The sequence below is a fragment of the Elgaria multicarinata genome, chromosome 4, assembly GCF_023053635.1.
Source record: "Elgaria multicarinata webbii isolate HBS135686 ecotype San Diego chromosome 4, rElgMul1.1.pri, whole genome shotgun sequence".
Lineage (NCBI taxonomy): Eukaryota > Metazoa > Chordata > Lepidosauria > Squamata > Anguidae > Elgaria > Elgaria multicarinata.
In genome coordinates this window covers 35,069,218-35,096,425 of record NC_086174.1, presented here as the reverse complement: position 1 = coordinate 35,096,425, position 27,208 = coordinate 35,069,218, and the positions used below count along the sequence as shown (strand labels likewise).

Sequence of the window (27,208 nt, the reverse complement as noted above, 5' to 3'; positions counted from 1 at the left end):
CATACTACTTTATACCACTCCTCAATAGAATATTCCCCTTGGATCTTCCAGTTCCTAGCTATCATCAATCGTGCTGCAACCAACAAACTCGATATCAGCTCTATAGTTCCTTTTCCACACTTTATATCTTCAAATAGTGACAGCAATGCTATTTTTGGTGTTTGTTCTATTTTCATTCCCACTATTTCTTCAATTTCTGAGAACACCATCTTCCATAATCTTTGTACATATTTGCATTGCCACCACATATGTAAATACGTTCCTTTTTCCCCACATCCTCTCCAACAATTTGCTGAATGTTGATCACTTATCTTGTTCAATCTAACCGGGGTTAGGTACCACCTCCATAAAATTTTAAAATAATTCTCCTTTATTCTTACTGATAAACTTCTCAACACTCTTTGTTTCCATAGTCCCTCCCAGCTCTGTCGCCCTATTTGTATCTTCAAATCTGATTCCCAAATCACTTTCTCTGTATTCTCTCTAAACTCCTTCTCTAACAATATTTTATATATTTCACTCATTAATCCTTTTGAAACTATACTACCTCCTTTTCCTTTCTCCTTACTTACTACTAATTCTTCAAACCTCGTCATCTTTCTGCACATTCTATTATCTTTAATCCACTTTTTATTCCATTGTTCTAATTGACCATATTCTAGCCAAGATAGCTTCTTCTCCTTTAACAAATTTTCCATATCTTCTCTTGTTTTAATATCTCTTACCCAATCCTTTAATTTTATTTTATTTTTCTCTTTTAATATTTTACATAATCTACCCTTTAGATCCTCTGGGAAATTCTTTAACATTATTATCGGTGCTAAGGGAGAGTTGCTCGGAAGCAGCTTCCCTTTAAATTTGCTCCAAATTTCCCATTGAGTCCTCAGGAGTGGATTATCTATACTTCCAACCCATTTTCTTCCTCCATCTTTAAAAAAAACATTCTCCAGATTCATCTCTACCTTACTTATGATTTTTTCTTCCATCCAGTATAAATCTCCTACTCCCATAATTGCTTCTACAACATGTCTTAATCTATTTGCTACGTAGTATAATTTTATGTTTGGGAGACCCATTCCCCCCTTTTTTTGGCTTAGGTACCAATTATTTTTATTCACTCTTGCTCTCTTTTCTCCATTACCATATTTATTAATAATATTTTGCCAACTTTTTATCTCGGTTTCTGATATTTTTATAGGTAGCATCCTAAATACGAAATTAATTTTAGCTAGTATCTTCATTTTTATCAAAGCTATTCTCCCAAACCAAGATAAATTTAATCTTTTATATTTCTCCAATTTCTCTAATACCTCCTTCTTTAACCTCGTTAAATTTTCCCTTTCTAAATTCTCTAGATTTTTTGTAATTTTAATTCCCAAGTATTTAATCTCATTCTTAACTTTCAATTCCATCCCCTTAAATTCCCAATCCTTTTCTTCCTTCTTAGTATAGTTAAACAACATCATCTCTGATTTAGACCAATTTATTTTTAACCCTGTAATTTCCTCAAATTCCCTCAACTGATATTTAATTCTTTCTAATTTTCTTAATGGATTCTTAATGGTCAATAAAGTATCATCCGCAAACATGTTTAGCTTTATCTCCCTTACCTCTCCAATTCCTTCTAATTCTTTATCCTCCCTTAGTGCCTTCGCCAAAACTTCCATAACCATTACAAAAAGGACCGGCGAGAGCGGACATCCTTGTCTTGTTCCTCTGGCTAGTCGTATCTTTTCAGTAAGTCCGTCATTTACCACCACTACCGCCGTATTTTGGGAATATAACTGTTCTATTACATTTTTAAATTTATTTCCAAATCCCAATTTATCTATAATACTCTTTAGTGCCTGCCAGCTCACACAATCAAAAGCTTTAAAAATATCTAATGCCATAATACCTGCCTTAATATTTGCTTTTTTTATTACATTTATTACATTTAAAACTCTACCCACTAAATTATGCATATGTCTTCCTACCACAAACCCACATTGATCTGCTCCTATATATTCTGCCAAAAATTTATTTAATCGTTTGGCCATAATAGATGTAAAAATTTTAGCATCCTGATTTATTAAAGAAATAGGTCTATAAGAATCAGGATTAGTCAAATCTTTATCTGGTTTTGGGATCAGAATTATCACTGAATGTTCCCATGATTCAGGTATCTTCTCTCCTGATAATATCCTATTATAAAGTTCCATTAATTTTGGAACTAAACAATCTTTGAAGACCTTATAATATTCTGGACCCAAACCATCTGCTCCTGGTGATTTACCCACTTTTAACTTATCAATAACTTCTTCAACTTCTCTTTGAGTTATTACTGACTCCATTAACTCCTTATATTCTGATTTTATTTCCTTCTTTATAAACCTTCCAATATACTCCTCCACCTTTTCTTGTTGAATTTCTTTACCCTTGTACAATTCCTGATAAAATTCCTGAAAAATTTTTATTTTAGCTTTCATTGCATGACAATAATTCCCTCGACTATCTTTCAACGTTTCTATCCCATTCCTCCCTTTTTCTTTTTGTGTGAGCTTGGCAAGCAACCTCGAGTTCTTATCACTGTTTTCAAAATATTCCCTTTTCATATACATTAAATTCTTTTGAATCTCTTCTATATTTAAGTTTTCTAATTGTTTCTTCTTAGCTTGTATTTCCACTAATTTATATTTATCTTTACTTCGCCAATATCTTTCCTCCAAGTTTTTAATTTCTATCTCTAACTTTTCCTGTTCTGCACGTTGTTGTCTTTTTAAACTACATGTTTCTCTAATACAGATTCCTCTTGCTACAGCCTTCATGGTGTCCCAAATGACTGACCCAGCTGTTCCTCCTTTTTCATTAATTTCCCATGCCTCCGACAGTTCCTTCCGAATTTTATCTACTATTTTATTGTATTTCAATATCTTTGTGTTCAACTTCCATCTATATGCCTCTTTATAATCTTTCTTAACTGTAAATTCTAAACTTAACAAGGCATGATCGGTTACTTTTATTACCCCCATTTCCATTTTACAAATCCTCGTTGCAAAGTCTTTTGAAACAAATATATAATCTATCCTGGAGTATGTATGATGAACTGGGGAAAAGTATGAAAATCCAGGCCTATTCCCGTAAAGTAAGCGCCACGAATCTAAATAATCATTTTCTTTTACTAATTTATTCAATATAGTCATATTGTTCCTCTTTTCAGCATTAGTGGGATTTGACCTGTCCCTTTTATTATCCATAACCATATTAAAATCCCCAGCTAATAATGCATACCCCTCCTTAAATTCTTCTATTTCTTTGAACAGCTTTATAAAAAATTCTCTATGCCTCTCATTTGGGGCATAAACATTAATCAAAGTATAAACCTTTCCCTCAATTTTACCTTTTAACATAAGATATCTACCCTTATCATCCTTTTTTACCTCTTCTAATATAAACCCACTTTTTTTTGAAATCAAAGTGGCCACTCCATTTTTTTTTGATGTCCCTAATGATTTTTCATAATAGGCTAACCACTTTAATTTTATCATATTCGAATTCTCGGAGCCTTGGTGTGTCTCTTGGATCATTATAATATCTGATCCCTCTTTATTTAGCATTTGTTCTATTCTCTTCCTTTTCACGACTGCCCCTAAACCTTTAACATTGAGTGTTGATACCTTTATCTTTTTATCCATAATCACCCTTTTGAAATCTCTTCCGATCCCTTGTGCTCAGCAATTCAAACTTGCTTACATAAAAACACAAACTCCATACATAAAACCCACACCCTCCTACCCCGATCCCTCCTCCCCTACCTTCCCCCCCTCCCCACCCCCCCACTCTAATCCCCCCCCCATATCCCCGTGAGTCTAATACTCCAGCCATCTACTTTAAAGGGGGAGGGGGGAGGCAGTGCTGTGCCTGGCCGGCAGGTCTCTATATTAGCATTTTTATTTGCAATTATCTCCAACATAATTAACAATTCTCTTACTCTCCAGATGTCCCAGCCTCATTCCCTCCCCCACCCACTCCAGCCCCATCTGCTTCCCCATCCAGACCCAGCCTCTTCAGCAAATCTTTACCTTGATCCAATGAGGTTACTCTGTATTCCCTCCTCCCATATGTAAATCTTAAGAAAACCGGGTAACCCCATGCATAAGGAATTTTATTCTTCATTAATGTTTCCGTTATTGGTTTAAGACTACGTCTCCAATTTAATGTGCGTTGAGAAAGATCATTGTAAATTTGCACTGGTTTGCCTTTACACTGTATCTGAACCTTAGATCTCAATTCTTTCATAATTTGCTCTTTTTTGTAATAGTTGCCAAATTTCACCAATATGTCTCTAGTCCCTTTGTAGTTTTTCCCCCCCACACGGTGGACTCGGTCCAGATCCGATCCATCTATTGGAATGTCAGGCGTCAGCTCCTTGAACCAGTTCACGATAATTTCTCTAAGATCTTCTCCTTGCGTCTCCTTCAGCTGCTTTATTCGAAGCGAAGATCTACGAGATTGATCTTCCAAGGCGATCAAACGCAATTCCCATTCTTTAAATTGTATATTAGTTGATTTTTCGAAAGCCTCTTGTTTCTTCTGGTCCAGATCCACTTTAGCCTCTATCTTTTTGATCTTATCCGAATTTTCCATCGTTTTATCCATAATAGTACGCATTTGTTTTCTGAATTCACTCATTTGCTGATCCATTTTTTTAAAAATAATCATGTTATTTTCTGCTATAATAGCCTTAATTTCCATTAAAGAGGGAGGGTTACTACCACTTTCTTTCCCCCCTTCTGCCATGTTTCCTTCTTTATTTGGTATTGTATCCAAAGAGACTGGGTCTATATCTTCCTCTTCCTGTTCAACTCCAGGGGCTGTACTTCCCAGGAAGGAGAGGTAAGCCAAATTATGATTTGAAGGTTTCTTTTTTTGTTTATTAAGCTTTTCCCAACTTTTGATCTTTTTTTTAACGTTGGGCATGGGTCCCTTCTGGGTAGGGCATAAATCTTAGAGTCCAACTCTCTTCCTTAGCAACTTATGCTGGCTTCTCTATTATATAGCACTCACAGCTCCTTCTTCACGAGGAGGGGGGAAAAATCCAGTTCACAACAGCATTCACTAGAGGGGATCAGATTTAATCACTCAAAGTCTCTCACGTCCCACATCTCCCTCACCGAATGCCAAATGCAGCTTTTTTCACCCCTTCACCCCCCTTCTCGCCACGCCAATAAATCCAGTCAACCACTTTAACCTTAGAAAGCCAGCATTCCAATTGTTCCCATGTGAGATAAAGATGAGAGGTTATATCACAGATCAATGTCCAGCAAACATAAATTCCTTCTTTTTAAACTGCGTCAGTCAGCGTTTACTTTCACTTTTCATAGAGTTGCCGTTTAGACAGACATTGCATTAATCATAGTTCATCTCACCTCCCTTCTCCAAATCTCTCCACTTTCCCGGCTCCTGTTGGTTTTATAATCATTTTCTGTCAGTTGCTCAAAGATTCATGCCCATTAAAAGAGAGATAATTGCCTTTTCCGGCAAGCGCCGTTCAGAGCCTCAGAAGAAACCCGCCATCGCTCAGGCTGCCAAGCTCCGCCCCCCGTAATTGTGTTTTAAACTGTTGGGTGTTTTACTGTGGTTTTAATTTTTGTGAACCGCCCAGAGAGCTTCGGCTATTGGGCGGTATAAAAATGTAATAAATAAATAAATAAATAAATAAATATTTAAAACTTTAGATAAAGGCAAGTGCCTAACCTGGGCTTTAGATTGTTATACAGACTCCCCTGCCTAAGACTTGGGATTAAACCAGAGTTCACAGTGAGCTTCTCTCATTCCAGAAACAAAACTGTTTGAACGTCCCACAGCAGAGAAACAGTGGTGTACAGTGTAATTTTCAGCCTAAATTGTGTAATTTTCAGAATGGAACAAACAAACAAAAGTTAAGGTGAGTTAACAGTGTGGGTTTTTTTTGGTTCCAATAAGATCAACTCTAAGAAAACAAAATAATATGGAAAAATGATAGGGATTTCTTAATGGCCCTGAACCAGCAGTTCAGAACTTGTAGGACAATAGTGGCGTGTATGTGTGTGTGGGCATGCATGTCAAACTGGGCCTTGATAATGCCTATGCTACCATACTAGAGTACTACTGCAATACTAAGCACTATGAAACCCTAGCTTGCTCCTTAGTCCAACAAATCGTCTCTTATGTAAAGGCTCTGCCTCAACATCAACTTCCTAGCCTTGACTACAGACCAAGAGGGGATCTACTCTAGTCAAGTTAGAACGTGTCTTACCGTTTTTAAATGTGCGTTTGATAGTATTGCGCCACATGACATATATTTTGTGACGTTTTATTGTTGTCTGTTCTCCGGTTTTTATTTTGAACTTCTCTGAAATAAGTCGTTCTATTTGGTATGATGTGGCCGATTTCATCGTATTAAATGGGTTTCCTGTCATTCTTAATTAGCCAATCGCATTCCTGGGGGCATGTTTATGTAATTTCTGCACCCAAAGTTGGAGCCATTTTTTTCTTTCAACCCTCTTTTTTGCAGACACTTCCAGTTTCACTTTTGGGAGGCTACTAGCTGGATTGTTTGTAGGTGGGGGATTGTCTCGGAGAGAAGAGGAAGTGCGAGGGGAAATTGGCAGAATAGAACAAATGGATTTATTTTCTTAGTGTGGCCAAAAGGAATGCAATCCCATGGAAAGAGAAAAGTAAGTAAATATTTTAAAAACTGCTACGTTTTAAATCGTTCAAAAACAAAACGTTCAATGACTGTAAAAACAAAATTTCATATACTAGTGTAGATCCCCTCCTAGACTCAGCTCCTGCCTAGTGTTGATGTTTCTGGCCCCTCTGAGCTTTGATTGCTGTTTTGGAGCCTTAGCACTGCTTGCTTTGGACCACATTCTGGCCCAATTGGACTGACAGCATATTCTGGGCCCCAGAACTAAACTGCCTCGAGAATGACTCTGGCCAAGGCCTGATAGTACTGAACATTAGCTAAGACTGTGAACAATCGATCATCCCTTTATTTTCACATATGGCAGTTGTTTACAGATTATATTTGCCCGGAGATCCCTAACGGAGTCCAGAGATGGTAATATTGTGAAACACTCTCAGCAACACCCTTGTACAACAAAACGTTTACAGGCCTTCTCTGTAGTGGCACCCACCATCTGGAAAACCCTCCCTCATGCAGCTCAGGAGGCAGAAAATGCCTCCTGAAAACACACCACTTCACACAGGCTTTTAATGCCTCCTGAAAACACACCTTTTCACACAGGCTTTCCCTGAGCTATAACTGGTGCTGGGTTTTACTTTGGTTTTCCATGGTACTTTTAAACTTTTATATTGTGTCTTGTCATGTTGTATTTTATGGTTTTACTTGTAAACCACCCAAAGAGCTCGGCTATTGGGCAGTATAAAAATGTAATACTACTAATAAAAAAGCATACGAAAACCAACACACTAACCAGTTTATGCCCCGTACCAGATCAGGCTTGCACAACTTGTGCACCCCCAGGTTGAATGCAGCCCATCAGCCATGTGTTGTGACCTGTCGGACACAAAAACAGACTCTCTGTTTTTGCAATTCCAAGTGGGACACTGTAGTAGTGGACATCCTGCATCTGCAGAGGGCTGCTCTAGATGATCTTTAAGGTCTTTTTCACTTATGAGACTATTATTCTTTCATCCCAAGACAGCAAGCTAAGTTAATAGATGATTTTATTCAGCTCCCTGTGCTAGACCTAATTTGTTACATAACAACTGCATGCTAAAAAAGAAAAAGAAAAATCTAGTTAGGTCATACTTAATATACTGTCTCTCAACAAGTTACACCTTGGAGAATTATCTTTTTAAGACTTTACACAGTCTTACACTGGCTATTTCCCAGTTATCAGTTTTTTTAATACTGTAGACATTATATTTTCTGATATAAAACTAAGGATCATTGGGCTGTTTTGGGTTTTAATCCCAGTTGCAAGTCAATGTAACCGTTTCAGACAAAATGCTAGCCTAGTTCTTGTATAAAGCAAAAGTAACAGAGACCTCTTCTTTGCAGACAAATTCTAGAACTTCTTAATTATATACAGACTTATTATCTACATCCCCAGTGTTATAAAGTACCAGAACTTCATTAGAAAAATTAAGCTGGAAAAATGAAGGCACCACTTTGTAAATTTCCACTGGAAATTAGCTAGAAGAGGCAGAGGAATACTGGATCAAAAGAGGGTAATCATGCTTAACTGTGCCCTAGAGCACCCGCATGTATAATACGATTTGCACAGTAACTACCTCTCCTATTACTGCTTGTTTGGAGTATTCTGTGTTAATGGGGTTAGCTAATTTAGTATTTTAACTTAAAAAGGCTCTGCTGATTAATAAATGTTGCACACTGTGCTAGTAATTAAAATAAATGGAAGAGTTACAAATAGAAGTTGAATTGTTAAGAAAACATTATCTGAAAATATATGATAATCCCTGTTTATCATAATACAATAATAGTCCAGAAAATATGCAAATTGCTAAAGTTGCAAAACATCTGAAAAACTAGACACAACTTGAAAAAAGTTTCAGATGTGTTAGATTTGTAAGACATAACATTCACTGCCCATTTTCACAACAACTGCCCACTGCTCATAAATACACAATCCAAACCTCAAGCAGCCCAATTTGAGTGGATAAATCTGGAAGCATCCCCTGCTGCATTGGGAACTTGGACGTCGTTCAGATGGTCATCATATACTAAATAAGCCATGGTGGTTTTTAGGAGTGTACACTCTACACTGAAAATCCAGGGGTCCGACGGACCTCCAAAATTACGGTGCGGTTAGGGGGCAGTTTTAAAACCAGCGGAAACCCGTGGTGTGGTTAGAAGATCGTTAGCAGCCCCTAATCAATCCATAGGTATCTGGAAGTTTTTTTAGGTGATGTGAGGGCTCGTTTCATGTTGATGGATGGCTAACTGAACACTTCCATATTAAGAAGATGTCGAAGGGTGAAGGGCAGAAGTTTTGAGACTGACTTCTGTGGCTAACCAATAGCCACAGTCTCCTCCCTGTACCCCCTCCAATCACATCACTTAGGGGGAGAGAACTGCAAATGATAAAGCCTATTTGCTCTTGTCCTGAAACTCATTTCTCGTAGAGCATTAGGAAGGGAGGAGGAAGAGAGACTCAGAGAGAAAGAGAGAAAGAGCTCTCAGTTTGTTGAGCTCTGCTTGCTTGCTCTGTCTGCTTCATTTCTAGCTGCTGAAAGAGAGAGATCCTGCTTTTTTTTTCTTTTTTCTTTTTTGCTTGGTTGCTTTTCTCGTGTGTCCGTCTGCTTTTCTTTGCTTCTTATTTGTACCACCCCACACTCACACATTATTGTGTGTGTGTGTGTGTGTGTGTTCTTGTTCTATCCTATTACCCCCACTGAGAAATTTAAAAAGAAATTAAGAAAAAATCCTTTATGTTTCCAACCTTTCTTTAAATCCCAGTCTGTCTGTCTCAGTCAGTGTGTTTGAATCCAAGTTGCTTCAAAGCTCCCCACCGCTGTGTGTGTGCTTTACTGTTACCCAGTCTACTCCCCGCCCAAATATATTAAAAAATACAAAAATATCTCTTTAACTTTCTATTCCAGTACTTTATCTTACATTCCATGTGTGTGTGTGTGTGTGTGTGTGTGTGTTTAGTCTACTGCTTATATACATAAAAATCACTTTATCTTTCCATTTCAATCCTTTATCTTGTATTTCATCCCGTTATATTGTGTGTGTAGTCTATCCCTCGTATACCGTATTTCTTCAATTGTAAGACGCCATTGATTGTAAGATGCACACTAATTTCAGTACCACCAACAGGAAAAAAAACCTAAGACACACCCGCAATTCTAAGATGCACCCCATTTTTAGAGATGTTTATATGGAGAAAAAAGTGTGTCTTAGAATCGAAGAAATATATATATAGTACATATATAATTGTCTGCTGTAGCTCCGGCTATTGAGTGGTATAGAAATGCAATAAATAAATAAATTAAATAATCCATTGTGAGTTCTGTGTTGTGCTTTCTACAGTCTGTCTAGTTTGAGTGTGTGTTGCAGCACACTTTTTTTTCAAAACTTGTGCACAAGCAGCACACATTTTTCTCGATTAATAAAGGTTTATTATTCCATCATGAGGGTGCAATGTGGGGGAGGAACGGGATGCATGGGGCAGCGGTTGCCCCTCCTGAATGGTTTGAGGGGGGGAATTTTAAAATCCTAAAAATCAAGGGAAAAAGGGATCTACTTTAAACCTGGCATGGCTAAAGCTCTACTTTAAGAGCTACCAGAACGCCATGTTTCATCTCTTTATCTTTAAATATGATGGAGATTCATGCATTTTTGTTGATTCCCATTGCCAATAATAGCACAGTTCTTCAGAAATGGAGTGGTTTTCTGACGAGTAATCTGGCGGTGCGGAGAGATGGACCACCTCCAAAAATCAGAGAAGGGAACCTACTCAACAGAGCTCCAGAACTGCTCTGCCTACCCCTAGTGATTTGTTTAAGCTGTAGTGTGTACTGGTGCGTATCAGGCATGATTTGCATAATCATCCGCTTGGCTGCGGCTTGTTGAGTCTTGCAAACCTGAGTGACATGGCTTATTGGAGGAGGAAACAACCCTTGAATAACCCAACAACAGCCCATGGGTTATTTGATGCCTGAATTCAGACAACACAACAAGCCACAGCCAGGTGGATGATTATGCAAATCATTTAGCTGATGATGATCATGCAAACTGGCCCAATGTGGGTAAAGGAGTTTGTGACAGATGTTTTCCAGGACTGAATATAGGCAGGAGCTACATATGTAGTGCTTTGACACCACTGATCATCTGTTTTGGAAGGTTAGTGGATGAAATTCAAGCTCTCATATTATTATTATTATTATTATTATTATTATTTATTTATATAGCACCATCAATGTACATGGTGCTGTACAGAGTAAAACAGTAAATAGCAAGACCCTGCCGCATAGGCTTACAATCTAATAAAATCATAGTAAAACAATAAGGAGGGGAAGAGAATGCCAACTTCATCCTCTCCTTCCCTTTCCCAAGTAAGCTCCATTGGTGGATTTGGTTTCCCTACCCCCTTCAAACAGGAGATCAGTACTGTCAAAGTTCACAATGTCAATAATCCTTTGAGCTGCTGGCAGGCCAGCCCTACCACTAGGCAGAGTAGGGCAGCTGATGCTGGATGTCATGGAAGGCCAGTAATTTGTTACTCATTTTATTATTATTGCATTTTTACTATCAAATGAGGAGATACGTGTTTGTGGAGTTTTCTGCCTCAGCTACCGAAATAACTTTCCTTTCCTTGGGTACTATGCACTTTGATGTTGAAGGGGGGCGGGGAGCACTATTTGGTGTTCCGCCTCAAGCATGCTCAGATACATATATGAATCTATCTCAGGATCTTTTGCCACTGCAAAATTGTATGGAGAATAAAGCTGATTTCTTCTTTTACTATCTAGCCATAACAGTGGGGATGATACAGAGCTAAATTCTGAGTCCGGTACTTTGTCAACCTAACTCAAGCTAAGATCACTAATGTATTTTAGTGACTTAGGTAACTTCGAGGCTCGACTTCTGCAATGTGCTCTACATAGGGCTACCTTTGTGCCTAGTCCGGAAACTTCAACTAGTTCAAAATATGGCAACCAGGCTGGTCACTGGTACACCTTGGGGTCACCACGTTACACCAGTTTTAAAATCTCTTCACTGACTGCCAATTAGTTTCCAGAAGAGTATAAAGTGTTGGTTATTATCTTTAAAGCCCTACATGATTTGGGTCCAGGCTACCTGCAGGATTTCCTTCTCCCGTACAATGAGCCCCCGCACACTCAGGTCCTCTAAGAAGAATTTACTCCAGTCAACAAAAACAAGGCTGACAGCTATTACCCAGAGGACCTATTCTTCTGCCACTCCCAGATTGTGGAATGGCCTGTCGGGAGAGATTCGTCAACTTAACAGTCTTCCGGAATTTAAGAAAGCCGTAAAGACTGATCTCTTCTGGCAGGCCTACCCAGTTGAATTTTAAGATGTCTTTTAATAATGTGCCGCTTTTAATAATGTATTTGTTTTAAATGTTTTAATCAATTATATATATTTTATGCTGTCTGCATTTGTGTTGTACCCCGCCTCAATCCAGAGGGAGAGGAGGGTAACAAATAAATAAATAAATATATTATTATTATTATTATTATTATTATTATTCATTCCACATTATACACCCCTTTCCACAAAAGTAGCAAAGCGGAGAACATAAAATACAATGACATAAAAACAACAATAAATATAACAATAAAAGCAACCACAATATAAATTAATTAGCAATAAAATTGCACAGTCTACTGTGCTACAAACCATAGCTGGCTGGGTCACACTTCAGGGTACGCCTGAGCAAAGAGATGAGTTGTAAGAAGATGTCTGAATGTCAGAACTGGGGCGAGTGTGTTTAATGTCAATGTGTAAAGTATTCCAGAGTGTGAGTGCTGCAACACTCAATGCTCTGCTGCAAGGGGCACCCTCAGAAATGCTCCCTCTGATGATCGCAGAGATTAGGCAGGGACATAAGCAGCGAGGCAATCCCTAAGTAACCTGGTCCCAACCTGTTTATATGTTAACAACAATGCCTTGAACTTGGCCCAATAGCTTATTGGAAGCCAGTGCAAGATGGGGGTGGTGAAGGTATAGCCTGCTGTTGAAAGCTTCTAGGTGCTTGGACTGCATTTGTTGGAGGGGTTGGTGACAATGGTCTTCAATATTGGCCAGGAGTGTCTGATTTGCTTGACCAAGATCAGTGCTGTTCTTGTCTTCTGAAGCAGCTAACCTAACTGCTTAAATGGGATTATTGTAGAATAAACAGCTCAATCCACAAATCAGTCAAAATGAAATTGATTGAAATTAAAACCAATTTACTCCCCATTGACCTCAACTGAGCTAAACAGGTTTACATCCAAGTATTCAGCTTTCCTTGGTGACGGATCAGGACTTAAGACACTGAGAGTCTTGGTCAAAGAAATACTACATTTAGACATACCTGCACTTAAAAAAAAAAAACTTTTCAGAATCCACAGCTTCTTTGTTTCTATCAGTGATAGCAAAAGAAATAAAAAGAAACATAGTAAAATGAAAACCAAAAGGAAAACAATGAACTTACACATCGTCATGGACACGATTTCTCCATTCTTCTAGTTTTACTTTTTCTCTGGCAAGCTGTAGTGAAACGTCGGATGCTGCCCCCTGCAAAGATGGTTGTAAAGGCTTGAAGCGCTGCTGTAGTACTTCACCAGTATCACGAAAGGGGCCCTGACAGGAGCAGAAGGTGTGTGTTTTAGAGAGTGTGTTTTACAATTAAGGGAAATCACATTGTTTACCTGGGACTGTTGTGCTTCCTGGTTCTTTGGCATGATTGCTATGGGGTGCATGGGCTACATTACATGGGTGGAGGGGGGGGGACAAGACGGAAGATCCTGCTATTTCCTGGGGGTCCTTTAAATGGCAGACACATTTGAATTGAGGGAGCATCTCCCTCCCAGGAGGGAGTCTTGTTTTCATGTGTTGTAAGCCAGCAACCCTTGCCACACTTACTTGGGAGTAAGCCCAAATGAACACAATGGGACTTACTTTTGAGTAGACACATAGGGAACTATTAGCACAAGCCAACAGAAAGAAGAAAAATAATTTAAAACAATCACATTTAAACTGTAATCTAGAATGTAAGCCTATGCGGCAGGGTCTTGCTATTTACTGTTTTATTCTGTACAGCACCATGTACATTGATGGTGCTATATTAATTATTAATAATAATAATGAAGGGTCTTGTTCTTGAGGTCTTATAGAAGCCTCTATGTCCCCATAGCACACGTTCTTAGGAGTAAACCAGATCTGCCTCCCTTTGTTAGAGGGAAGCATTTTACCCTCTTCTCTGTTTGATAGCAGGGAAGTCCTTCCTTAGCAAGTTCATAGCACAATGCCAGCTTTACATACTGCCTATTTTGCACCATAAAGGGTTTATTCCAGCTTATCTCTGATCTTTTTAAAAACGGAATAAGAGGGGAAACCATAGGAGATGTCCTGTTTTTGACAATATCATGAAATCAACCTGCAAACTTCCATGACTGGCCAGTCACAAGTGTGTTATAAATAGCTTGTTTAGAGAAGCCCTTACACTGTGGTTGTTCATCTTTGTTTTGTTTGTGGTTTGAAGCCCATCTTTCAGGCAGAGAAGTAGTAATTTTTAAAATTACTAACGTCTCCATATGTTCAGTACAGCATGGAAATTAAAACTAATGAATTACTAAAAAACTATAGATAACTCTCAGAGGGATAACCATGTTAGTCTATTGCAGAAAAACAACATAGAATCTTGTGGCACCATAAAGCTTAAATGAATTTTTTTCCCCTAGTCTTAAAGTACAACCAGACTATTCTGATAGATACTGATTACATAAAGGGACAGATAACATGCCTTTAAAGTGCCAAAAGAAATAAAAGATTTATCTTACTAAAACCAATTCCCTTAAAAGTAATTTACAACACAATCCTATACACATCAGCTCAGAACTAGGCCTTGGGCTGCAATCCTATAGCCACTTATCAGCTCCAGTAAACTCAATAGGACCTACCTTTGAGGAGATATGTACAGAATTGCACTGAGTGGAGATTTTTATTAATATTTGTGATATAGTCCTCAACTCTATTCTTCTTTGTCTACACCTAATCAAAACACCAATCTTCCAGATTCCAAAATAATTCTACATCATTTTTATTTGAAGAAAGATTGATTTAAATATTAAAATCTTGAAATAGTTATCAACAATAATTTTAAAAATACTCAAAATCTCCTTTATATTTGAACCTTGAGAAAACTTATGAAAATAACATTATAAATGTTTTAAAGTTATGAAACAGTTTTTGTTTTATCAATACCATTACAAAAAGTAAGCTTATTTCTCTTTCATGTTTTAATCTTTTGATGAAAACCCAAATTTCACATTTATTTGGTTTGTAAATAACTCTTTGATACTTTCCTACATATTAAGTGAGCTGTTATCGTATCGGTATTTATACAATTAATAGTCAATATATTCATTTCCCTCTGATAACTTGGGCCTACTTCTCGCAAATAGCAGATGAAGTGGTAAACAATTATCTGGACTATACTATTTCAGACTGTATAGTAGGACTCACATGAACGAATGCTCCTTTAAATAATAATAATAAAAAACCCTACATGTCAAGAAGAAGCATTCTACACTAGCTTTCACGCTAACATGCTAGCTTCCTTGTCTAACAGCACAATCCTATGAATGTCTACTTAGAAATAAGTCCCATTGCATTTAGGGACTTATTCCCAGGTGAGTATAGGATTGCAACCTAAATTATTTCATTTTCATGGGAGTCGGGTGGGTAGGATTTCATTATAAAAGCCATTCTAGACTCAGACTTATCACCTAAGGTGGTGTTTGTGAAATGTAACTCAAAGATATCTGGCAAAAGACAACACCATCCAGTAATCCAGCATTGTAAAGATGACCTATATCCCCTCTTGCCTTTAGGTAGTCATCAGTGGGAATTCACTGGGAGTATCATTATCACCATAACTCAATACAATTTACAGGCAGCTCTGACTTTTGCTGAGTCGCTAATTACAGTTTATTTTCCTTTTTACTACTGTTGTTCTAGTACTGAAGTAGGAAAACAATCTACCACCACCAAAAAGAAAAAAGAAGGGGAAAAATAGAGGTGGGGGCAAAAATCTTAATCATGCCTCTTATTCTGAAGGATTTCTTTCTTTAAATAGGTTATCACTAACAAGTCACAGCTGGAGTTACTGCAAGAACAGAGTGAAGACTGCAGGGCTAATAAAAAGAAATGATTCACGCCTCATTTATGTTCACTTATGTTTTACATTAATAGAAACCAATAATAGGAACCAGTTACCATAAAAGTCATGGACCGTAAATAACACAAATGGCAAATAAGTATCATCTAGTACTTTTCACAGCTGGACAGGAGGATTGCTATATTTGAAAGTTGTTAATGGATTTTTATTGGAACTTTACTTTTTAAAGGCATAGCACTCCCATTTCCAGGCCTCTAGAAAAGAAGGATGTAAATAATCGTAATAGTTACTCATTGTGCAAGATTCCAACCCCCCCCCCCTTAATTCACTTCTCGAACGATTATGCCAAGAATAAATTTATTTTACTGGGAGCGCTACAGACCTTTTAAAGGAGTGAAAAAGAAATTTTAAAAAGTTTATTAGAATTCACAGGAATAATGAGTGGAACTAAGTAATTGACTCAAAATAATACACTTTATTTACTTAGGTTATTTAGGAAATTTGCAATTAAGAACATAAAATGAGGGAAATGATTCTTTTATATTGTTTTCCTCCTCCCTCCACATGCCTCTCCTTCCATCTCCCTATCCCTCTCTTCTTCTTCTTTCATATTCAACTTGTGCCTTATCCTTAACTCCCAAATTCTTTCATCCCTCCCTCCTTCTGCTTTTACATTTAGTCCCTCCTATAACAACTTCCCTCTGTTATCCCCTTCCTCTTCATTCCCATTTTTTTTTAAAAAAATCATTATTGTTGTTGTTATTGGTAATAATAATCATCTTCCTACCTAACCAACTCTTGCTGCAACACCCACCTATTCAGTGTGTACGGTGCAGCCACGGCACAGGGTGGTCAAGCAGAGGCACTGGGTAGTCCGTAGCACTAAAACCCACCAAAAGGTTGACTGAGGTTGAACCACCCAGAGAGCTTCGGCTATTGGGCGGTATAAAAATGTAATAAATAAATAAAATAAAATAAATAGTGGGTTCTAACCCACAGTTTGAGAAACACTGGTCTAAGTGTTTAATTTAAAACATTTCAATAATAATTTTTCTCCCAAGCACTTATATCACTGAAGTGTTTAAATCAAAGTATAAAACTTAAGACCTCCATGTTTTTGCAATTTTGTGGCCTTGGCAAACATCATAAAATTGTAGATTTTTTTAGCTCCTGCTGTTACTTTAAAAATAAAGTGAATACCTCTGCTTTGCATTGTCCCGTATAAGCTCTTGACTGCAAATTAATTTTTCTATTATTATTATTATTATTATTATTATTATTATTATTATTATTATTATTATTATTATTGCATTTATATCCCACCCTTTTTCTCTCTTAAGGAACCCAAGGTGGTGTACATAATCCTCCTCCTCTCCATTTTATTCTCACAACAACAACCTTGTGAGATAGGTTGGGCTGAGAGTCTGACTGGCCCAAAGTCACCCAGTAGGTTTCCATGGCCGAGTGGGGACTAGAACCTGGATCTCCTGACTCCCAGTCCAACACTTTAGCCACTACACCACACTGGCTCTCACTATGGCCCAGTTTACATGTCATGATAATACAGAAAGCATGCTGCTCGATTGCTCCTGCTGCCAGCGGAAGTTCCAAACAAACCATGGACCTTCAGTCCATTGCTTAGTTAGCATTACATTCAATCAGGAACTGTGGTTTGGCTCTCCCCTAAGACAAATAACCCACAGGTTATTATTGGCTATGCTTGCACTGGCATACTGCTTTATTCACAATAACTCAGAATCCAACTCATACGAAAACTTGCAGACCGCACCAGTGCAATATCCCAGATGTTTTCTGCACCAGGGCAATGCCACCACTCAAAATGTTGTGTAGATGCAAGAGCCTTAGCTTTGATCCTATCCACATTTTGTCTTACATAGCTGACTGTAAGGGAGGGAGGAAATAATAAGGCAATTTACTTGCTCTTATTAAATACCTTCAATGAAGAGATGACTAATTTCACTATCATCTTTGCTTCCATCAGTCTGCAATTCTCGTTAACTCAGCAATAAAACTCATGGATCTGACAGAACGTATATATATATATATATATATATATATATATATATATCAGTAGCATGGACACTTTTCTTTTAAATATACTGTCTTAAAAAGGCAATCCTTTCTTATATAATGCTAAATATCAATTTCCTTAAGCAAGAACCAATACATAGCTAAATGTTTATTCTCTCAAAACTGGACACGAACCCAACTCTTATTTAACTCTCTCCTTGAGCAGAGTTTTGGGATCTCACATGAGGCCTAATGTGTAAAGTACAGTTTAATGTCAAATACTACTGTCACCAAGTACTAAGCCACAAGGATGGCTAGTAATTATAAATCCCTCATTGTCACAACACCAGACCACTTTCAGAACCGTGCATTTGGTTGGATTTTCATTTCCAGCTGTTTCACCGGCTCAGACCAGTGTCCTTTCCCAGACATATACCTCTAAATTGTGTTGTCCAGGGATTTAGCCGTGTGACTCCCATTAACATCAATAAGAGTCGCGCAGTTAAATCCACGCACCGTACTCTGAAAATTTACTCCACAGTGTACATCCCAGGGCACTGAAAGGATTAAAGTATTATACAGCAAATTCCCTCTTCAAGGCACAAGGAAATAAACAGAAGTCTTCTGCTTTGTTCTAAAAGGCTTTCTTGTGCAAGTTTCTTTGTCGGTCTAAACTAAAAAACATACAAAAAACCCTACAAAACTGTCCAGAGAAACTTATCAGATCAACATAGTGTATAATGAATGGTGCTTTTGCAAACAGGAGACAGGATTCAGGATACTCCATCTCCTCCAAGGAAAATCTTAATTGATTTTAACTGACCACTAAAGCATTAGAACCATATTTTAATGAGTATACATTTGCAGCTGAAGTAGTAGTATGAATACTGGCATTTCCTTTTTTATTTTAAAATATTCATAGGATCCCTACACAATGTAGGCCTGGCAAAGATATACTCTTCAGGGATATATGATGCCCATTGATTCTTCCATATCTGCTAAAACGATCTTTTAGTACTTGGAAATTATTGGTACTATTTCAAATGAATGGCATGCATTTCAAATGAATGGCATGAAATCCTTAGTGAGCATTGTGCAAGTGAAACCCTGGTAAATAAGTTCACCTTATTATTTTGTCTCGGACACTGAAAATTACTCTGAAGAAAAACAATTTAAAACATTTACAGGACGACTTCTTTTTTCTAATTACTGGACATAACTCAAAGCTTTTGGGCCTCTAGCAGTGCAATACTATTCATGTCTTATTGGAAGGGAACCAAGGCCGTACCTAGTCAGGGCGATATCCCGGTGATCGCCCCGGGATCGTCCCTGTGCATCCACATGACGCACAGGGCATCCCAGGAGCAGGCAGGGATGATCCCTCCCTTGCCCCGGGATATCGCCCTACAGTTCTAGCCTGCTTTTTCCATGGTCTCGAGATGATCCCAAGATCACAGAACATGTGGCCCAGCATCGCAGTTTGTCCAGGCTCCTCGTGAGTAACCACGAGGAACCATGAGCTGGGCATGGGGCACAGAGCTCCCCCCACCCCATTGGGGGTGGGGTGGGGTGAGCGGAGAAATTTCGTTATTTTAAAATAATACTTACTATTTGTGCACGAGTACTCGTGCGCTCTGTACCCCTTAACAAAAACAACAAAATGGCAGCCTCAATGTCACACACTGTGTGTAGATGAGGGCAACGATCATAAAATTGCGAGATCACCTCCCTCCGACCCCCCTCATCTAGCTGAAGCCTAAGTCCCATTGCGTTCAGGGGAGCTTACTTCCAGGTAAGCGGAGTATAGGATTTCAGCATAAGCACACACAGAGCTCAGGGCATGCAGGGGCTGTCCCCATTCCTGTTTACTCTATGGAGTGCCTGGTTTGGAAGATGTGCTCATAGAGCTCTACGTGAAGAGGGATAACCTCCTTCTCTGCAATGTCTCAGAAAGTTCTCTGGCCTTAAGCATCTGGAACTTTCTCCACTACTGAAATGAATGTGGAGTTTCATGTAAACACAGATGAAATGTGTGCACGCGAGTCTCATTGACAGGAACTGTCCTCCACAGTTCCATGTTCCAGCTGTGGTCCTTGCCCATCACACTCCTACGAAGGGCTAGTTGCTATATCTTTATTGACTGCTAAACATAGTTGTTACTTTAATTAAGGTCAAATAACCAGATCTATGTTTTGGGGTGTTCCTGAATAACATAGCAATTACATGTGGAAAGCTATTGTATGCTAGGCCTGCTTCACATTTTATATTTTATTGCCTTTTAGAACTTATTCATTGCTTCTCATAAAGATGGAAGCAAAAAAAATCTTTCAATCATTTCATGATGTTTGTTCCAGAATAAATTATTAAAAATCTGAAGCTTACATGACAATCTGATGCTGTGATCATTGTTGGAACGATCACCAATACACTCACCAATACACATTACCTGAGGTTTCTGTCTTCCAATAGGAGGAAGGGGTGGCACTGTTTGGAAACCAAAGGAATCTGTGTGAGTTTGCCATTCGAGGTCTGTAGCATCTTGGACTTGTTTCTTTTTCTGCCCCAAAGGCTTAGCTTTCCTTAATTGCAATTCCATTGGATCAGGTGACTTTCTGTAAGGCGAGTTGTATATACCTGCAGTCTAAAAACATAACATTTGTATTGTTTCAAACTCTCTGTACTTTTAGATTGGAGATCCAGGAGTTAATTGAACCAACTGCAAAAGACAAAAGTATAACACATCACACATATCACTTCAGTTTCACATCCATCAGGGTTTCTTTTTTGAACATATTTCTTTCTGCAGGAAACCCTTTCCAGATTGCTACGGAGTCCTTGTGTACCATATAGGGTTCTTAAACAAATTGCAAGGCGCGCAGGGTGCTTTCTAGGCTTATATAATCTGAAAGTGCACCCTGGAACACAACCAGAGTATATATAGAAAGACAGAAAGCTGCCATGTACCAGGTCAGATTATTAGTCCATCTAGCCCAATTAGAGATGTAAAGGCCTGAAAAAAAGCCCAGAAAAAATCAGGGGGGGGAGGGTCCGTTTCCCCCATTTTTTGTGTTTTTTGGTGTGTGTTTTTAAAAGATTGAGGGGGGGGATGAAGAAAAGATAGATCTTGGGATATTTTATTTTATCATGATGAATAAAATGTTTAAGACAAGGTGTTCAGATATTTACTTCTCCAAATGATTTCTAAAAGCTATGAACAGTATCAGATTATTACAATTTCTGTGCATCAAGGACAAGCAAGTCCTAGGTTGTCAAACTGAGACTACAACTCTCAAATGCAAGAGCAAGATGCATTTCTGCCTTTAGGGGGCGCTGCCATTGAAGCAGAGACTGAAACTGATAGTGATAGCTATAGCTCAGAAAACGAGTCTGATTAAATTTCATGCATATTCATTGAACTTTGGTCCTCCCACCCTTTTTCTCGGTTCTTTTTATGGGAATGGGTGCTTTATGTCTGCTTCACACTGTGGAGGACTAGTGGAGACATAAACAATTTTCTTTGTTACTAATGTTGGTGGTTTCCTCTGTTGTTGTTTTAAATTGTTTTTTGCCTGCTCCTCATAAACTGGCAAAACCAAAGAGCTTCCTTACAGTTCAAGTGTTCTTAACGTTTCAGGAGCTTACAGCTCCATTTGTTACACACACACAAATAAAAAAGTAAATTCAATTTGTATTGTGCCACCTTCAACAGATGATCAGCTTGGTCAAAGCTCATAGTACTTAGGCTGACCATATGAAAAGGAGGACAGGGCTCCTGTATCTTTAACAGGTGCATAGAAAAGTTAATTTCAGCAGGCGTCATTTGTATATATGGGGAACCTGGTGGAATTCCCTCTTCATCACAACAGTTAAAGCTGCAGGAGCTATACTAGAGTGACCAGATTTAAAAGATGGCAGGGCACTTGCAGCTTTAACTGTTGCGATGAAGAGGAAATTTCACCAGGTTCCCCATATATACAAATGACACCTGCTGAAATTCCCTTTTCTATGCACCTGTTAAAGATACAGGAGCCCTGTCCTCCTTTTCATATGGTCACCCTACGTAGTACAAATTCATCAAAACAGTCCTGCATGCCTTATTTCTAATTTGTTATCAGGAACCTTAGGCCCAGAGGATAAATCTGGCCCTCCCATTTTCCCCAGACAGCCACGCCCCTTTCCCCTGACCACTGATTGTTTGGTGGTTTCCTGTCTTCTGTGCAGTGTTTTCCCCTGTTCAGAAAGACTGACATGCCTCTCCTAAGACTTAGTTACTGGCAGTAAGAACTTTATGCTGAACTATCCTGCTATTTTTGGCCTTTGGCCCAGCCCACTATTGCAATGTAGAGCCCCAGAGCTTCTCCCAAAATCGAATTCAGCCCTCAGACTGAAAGAGTTTCAATACACCTGATTTAAGGCTTCAATGCTACCTGCACTCCCAGGAACTGTATGCACAACGCCTCTTTTGCGCATGAAGTTTTCAGTACAGTGGGAGATGCTGCTTCCATGTGGTTATTGATATGGCACATAGTAGCCCACTTCTGTACACACATTGCCTTACTGGTTTGGGGTAATTGTGGATTGTGTAAACCATCAAATCAGCATTCAGAACAACAAAGAAGATACATGATTGACATGCTGTTTTAAAAGCACAACAGCCATTTTAAAGCAATTATTGTAGCCTATTGAAGTAACATTTGCGGAGGTAACATTATTTAGATTTGACCTACGATATTTTCTTAATTGCGAAACATTCTTGAATAAGAGAAATGAAGAAAGCTTTCAAACTGAGTTGAAGCAGAAGCAGAGAAAGAGTAAATGTTTTTATATTGTTGTATCTGCTTTTGATTTTTGGCTCTTAGGGGAAAGTTAGAGAAGAATTAGATTCCAGCTCCTTATAATGTATTAACCTCTTGGGAGTAAGACAGTGGACTACTCCCCAATTAGCTGTAATGCACTTTTCATTAGTGTGTCCCACAGGAAGATTCCAACTCTTAGTGTCAAAAAGTTAAGTAAGCTTTTATCTATCTATCTATTGCTGTTAAAATGTATTGAACCCACTCCTATACACAAGGAAAAAAATCAGGCTTGGAAACTGGCTACTTACTGTAAAGTAAGGCCACATGAACTCTTAAGCCTTCCTTCAAACGGTGCTTCAACCCCCTGATCATTTTGTTTGCTTTTCCTTGCAGGTTTTCAGCTCAAAGATATATTTTTTGAGATAGACTAACCAGAACTCTGTACTGTATTCAAAAGGTTACTAAAGCATTGTGAATGGCCCAGAGAGCTTATTTGTGAACTTCCCAGAGAGCTTCAGCTATTCAACTATATACACATGTAATAAATAAAGAAATAAATAACATAATGTATATATATATAGTCATTACAATGCCGGTTACTTTATTTTCAGTCCATTTCTTAAAAATCCGAAGCAAGAAAATTGCCTTTTCACCAATTCCACAAACTGAATTGATATTTTCATTGAGCTTTCCACAATGACACCAAGGTCTCTTTCTTTGGTAAAAGTCTTTGCCAGTTCAGCCCCCATCAATGTATATTTTATATTGGGGGTAGGGGGAGATGGTTAGCCCAAAGTTCATCACTTTACTTAGATTGAACCTTATTTGCCATTTTGTTGCCCATTCATCAAGATTGGAGAAGTCTCTTTGGAGCTCTCTGTCTGTTTGGGTTTCCACCATCCTGAATCATTTGTATCATCCGCAGTCTTGGGTACCTCAGTGTTCTATCCTGACTCAGACAATTTATGAATCATTTAAATAGTGCTGGTCCCAATACAAATACTTCTTGCTTTCCTCCATTGTGAAAACTGTCCATTTACTCTTCTGCTGCTGATCCTTAGCCAGTTACCAATCCATCAAATCACAGTCTAATCCCATGACTCCTAGGTTTACACAGGAACACTTTGGTGAAGGCTTTTAGAAGTCTGGGTATAAATGTCTATTGGACCATTCCCATATCTACGTGCCTACTTTCACTCTCAATGAACTGCAAAAGCTTTGTGAGACAGGATTTCCCTTTGAAAAGACCATGTCAATACTTCTGTATCAAGGCTTGTTCTTCTACATCTAATAATTCTATTTTATATATCTTTACTTTATTTATATATGTCAACTTCCATGTTCTACTTTGACATCACTTGGCTATCCTGAAACACACTATCATCCATAAGGAATAAACAGGATGCTTATCAATTCCTATTCTCTACCTGTACAAATTGATAAAAGGATTTTTCACTGCTCTTATTATATTGTTACTATTATGTCCCCCCAAAAGCAGGGTTTGGATTAAAAATAAATAACATTCTTTTTAAAAAAGCAAGAAGAATTTGGGAGGAGATAACAGTACCATGAGATAATAGGTGTATTAGTGTCCTCTAAATTGATCCATTAACTTTGACCTCCTACATATCTACATTTGCCTGCAGTTATGACATGGTGCCCTAGCAACACTAATATAATGTCTTGGGGCATAACACTATTGATATGCATTTATTTCAATGGGAGAGTTGTGCATGTGCTTAAATCTCTCCCTCTAAAACTAATGGGACTATTGCTGGATCTTACCCTTGGTTTATGTTGCAGTAGCAATTATTTTCAAGAACTATATAGCTTTAACTGAACACGTATAGATGTCATATAATATGAACAGATCCCTGAGCACTGCTATTTATAAAATTTCCCTTTGGTGCTTGCCTCTTGTGGCAATGCATAATCAGTTTCCTCTCCATCCATTCATCTCACCCCTCCCCAGTCATCCATAGAAAGATGTGGGAATAAACTGACTGGGGTTTAGTTAGACTATCCCCAACCCTAGATTCAGTTTAATATCTTGTTCTTTCATTTTCATCCCTCAATACACTCAATTACAAAATCTTACTTTTATAGGGCAGAAAATACACATTTGAATTGTTAACCCTGTTATTTGGTTATACATTTAGTCAATACTTGGGTAGCTTTTTGAAAAAGCAAAAGACGCTTTTCGGCTTTCTTTCTACATAGCACAGTAGGTTCCCCCCCCCCCCCCCATTTCCACCCACCTGCCCCATCATCACATCTGGTCTATGGAGAGCATGACACATTTTTTCTGTATCCATGTTCTTCACAAGCTCTCTCACAAGGGCCTCTGTCAAAGCTGGCTTTCTGGGACTTCATTTTTAGAAACAATTTTCTGAAGTGACAAACACTATAGGGAAATCTGTGCTAACCGTTAAAAAAACCTACAACCGAGTTATTTGCAGTACTGTCATGCTAACTTCCAACTCAATAAGACCAAAGAAACCTCTGGGGGATACTCTGCTAATAGCTTCTTACTGACCTCCTTGCAGCCCGCCCTTCTGCTGAAGAGTGGCCCAGTGGTGAACATGGCAAATGAGGTGTGAAAGCTCTGTGTATGTTTCTTCTAAGGCTATGATTTTGACTCACTGCAAGAAGAAAAACTGAGCTACATAAACTCTTTTCCCTAGAATTCCCTCTTCATCAGGCCTTCCACAAGGGGAAACCCATGCATGACCCAGAAGTATTAATTTCGCCAGATCCTGAGCATAAGAACAAACGTATCATTTGTTACCTAGCCATCCTTAACATTACATTAATACTTTGAATCATTTTCATTTCTAACAATGTTTCATTTTGCTTTCTTCATATAATTTTTAATCTTAGTAATTGAGAATGGCATGCAGGGAGCAAAAAGAAAAGAAAAGAGGTTTTGCTGCCTTGAGTGCCATTTTTCTTGGTAGGAAGGTGGGGTACAAATCAGATCAATCAAATACAATCCGAAACATTTAGAACTTCCTCCCAGAAGAGGTTAGGAGAGCTACCTCTTTGCCAATATTCCAGAGGGGTTGTAAGACTGACCTTTTGGGACAGGCTGTTGGTTTTTTTGTGGGTATAACTGCAGAAATATTACACTAATCAACCCCAAAAGATACAAAGGCAAGTACGATGGTGGTTAGCTCTCTTATCCATAAGAGGGTACAGCTAGTATAGCAATTACAGTTGGCAGAAAGCACCCCTTGGGTTAATCTACACCAAGCAAGATATTGCAATATGAAAGCGGTATATAAAAGGCAGGAGCCACACCAAGCAGGATATAGCACTCTGAAAGCGGTGTATGGTATGTGTCAATGGGCCCCAACAGTTGTCAGTGCACTAATACTGCTATAAAGCAGTAGTGTGGCTCCTGCCTTTTATATACTGCTTTCATACTTCAATATCCTGCTTGGTGTAGATTAGGCCCTAGACACAGTTGTAATCTGGGTATTCATGAGCAATACTGTGTGGAGCTGCCCTGAATTATGAACCTAATGCTAAGAGAATGTGACTCCATTCAGAACTGGTAAACCACATACCTCACTAGGCAGGTTTGCAGATCATACTAGGCTACCCTGAAGATAAGACCCAGTGGGTTGGTTTTTGACTGGATAACTCACATTATTCCCAGCAGACAATTGGGCACATTGTGGCTTGCCATGGCTTGTTTCCCCCTCAGTCCTCCCATCCAATCCCAGCAAGTATCCCAGGCACCTTTGCAGCAGAACTCCTTGTTCCCTATGTCAGCACCCTTTCTTCAATCCATCGGCTGGAATAGTTGGCTCACTCCACCCACCCCATCATATTACAAAAAACAAACAAAAAAAGATTTTCTGAGCCCTTATGAATGTGGTAATGCATTAGCAAACTTGTTTAAAAAAATTGATTCTTCCGCAAGTGTACAGGCTCGCAAGACTGCCCATCCACTATTTAACCAAGCATACCTATATCTCCTTCTTGCCAATGTCTTGTTAATTTCATCTTTCACTTCTGTGCTTGCCTTGCTAGTGAACACATGTTTTTTTTTTAAAAAAAAGCTGCTTAATGTACTACCGAAATAATTACACCCACCCAAAAAGCTACTTCTCTAGCAACAGCCAGCTGCTTTCAGCTCCACTCCACCCCAGCTTTTGCGCTTGTTGCTTCCCTCCAGTGCTCTTCATTGTGAGTTGTCAGATATACATACGGGTTACAGAGCAGTGGCAGGGATCTGTAGAGATATGCAAATTTCAGGGCGGAGCAATAAAACAGCAGGGGGAAATCACACAAATTTCATAGCACTGAACTTTCAAATGTGCACATCTGCACAAGACCAAGGGCCTTCCTAGACCTGCCGGCTTACGCCGGCAGGGAGGCGGGGCCGAGGCACGCTAACGTTAGTGCGCCTCCCCCACGCTTCCAGACGGCAGAGCCGCAGGGAGGACGCAAGCCCTGCGGCATCCGCCATTTATTTTTTTTGTTTAAAGGGGCCGCGGGTGGCCCGAAGAC

The 27,208-nt window shown here is 38.7% G+C and overlaps 1 protein-coding gene across 1 annotated transcript in view; it reads right to left on the bottom strand.

The window, feature by feature from the left end:
* The window catches only part of SPATA17 (spermatogenesis associated 17), a 110,021-nt gene that overhangs the window by 39,267 nt on the left and 43,546 nt on the right, over positions 1-27,208 (bottom strand). Inside the window, exons 7-8 of the mRNA XM_063125579.1 lie at positions 20,341-20,535; positions 13,176-13,324 (exon numbers count right to left, since the gene is read on the bottom strand). Coding sequence (XP_062981649.1) covers positions 13,176-13,324; positions 20,341-20,535 — 344 coding nt within the window. The remainder of the gene's footprint in view (positions 1-13,175; positions 13,325-20,340; positions 20,536-27,208) is intronic.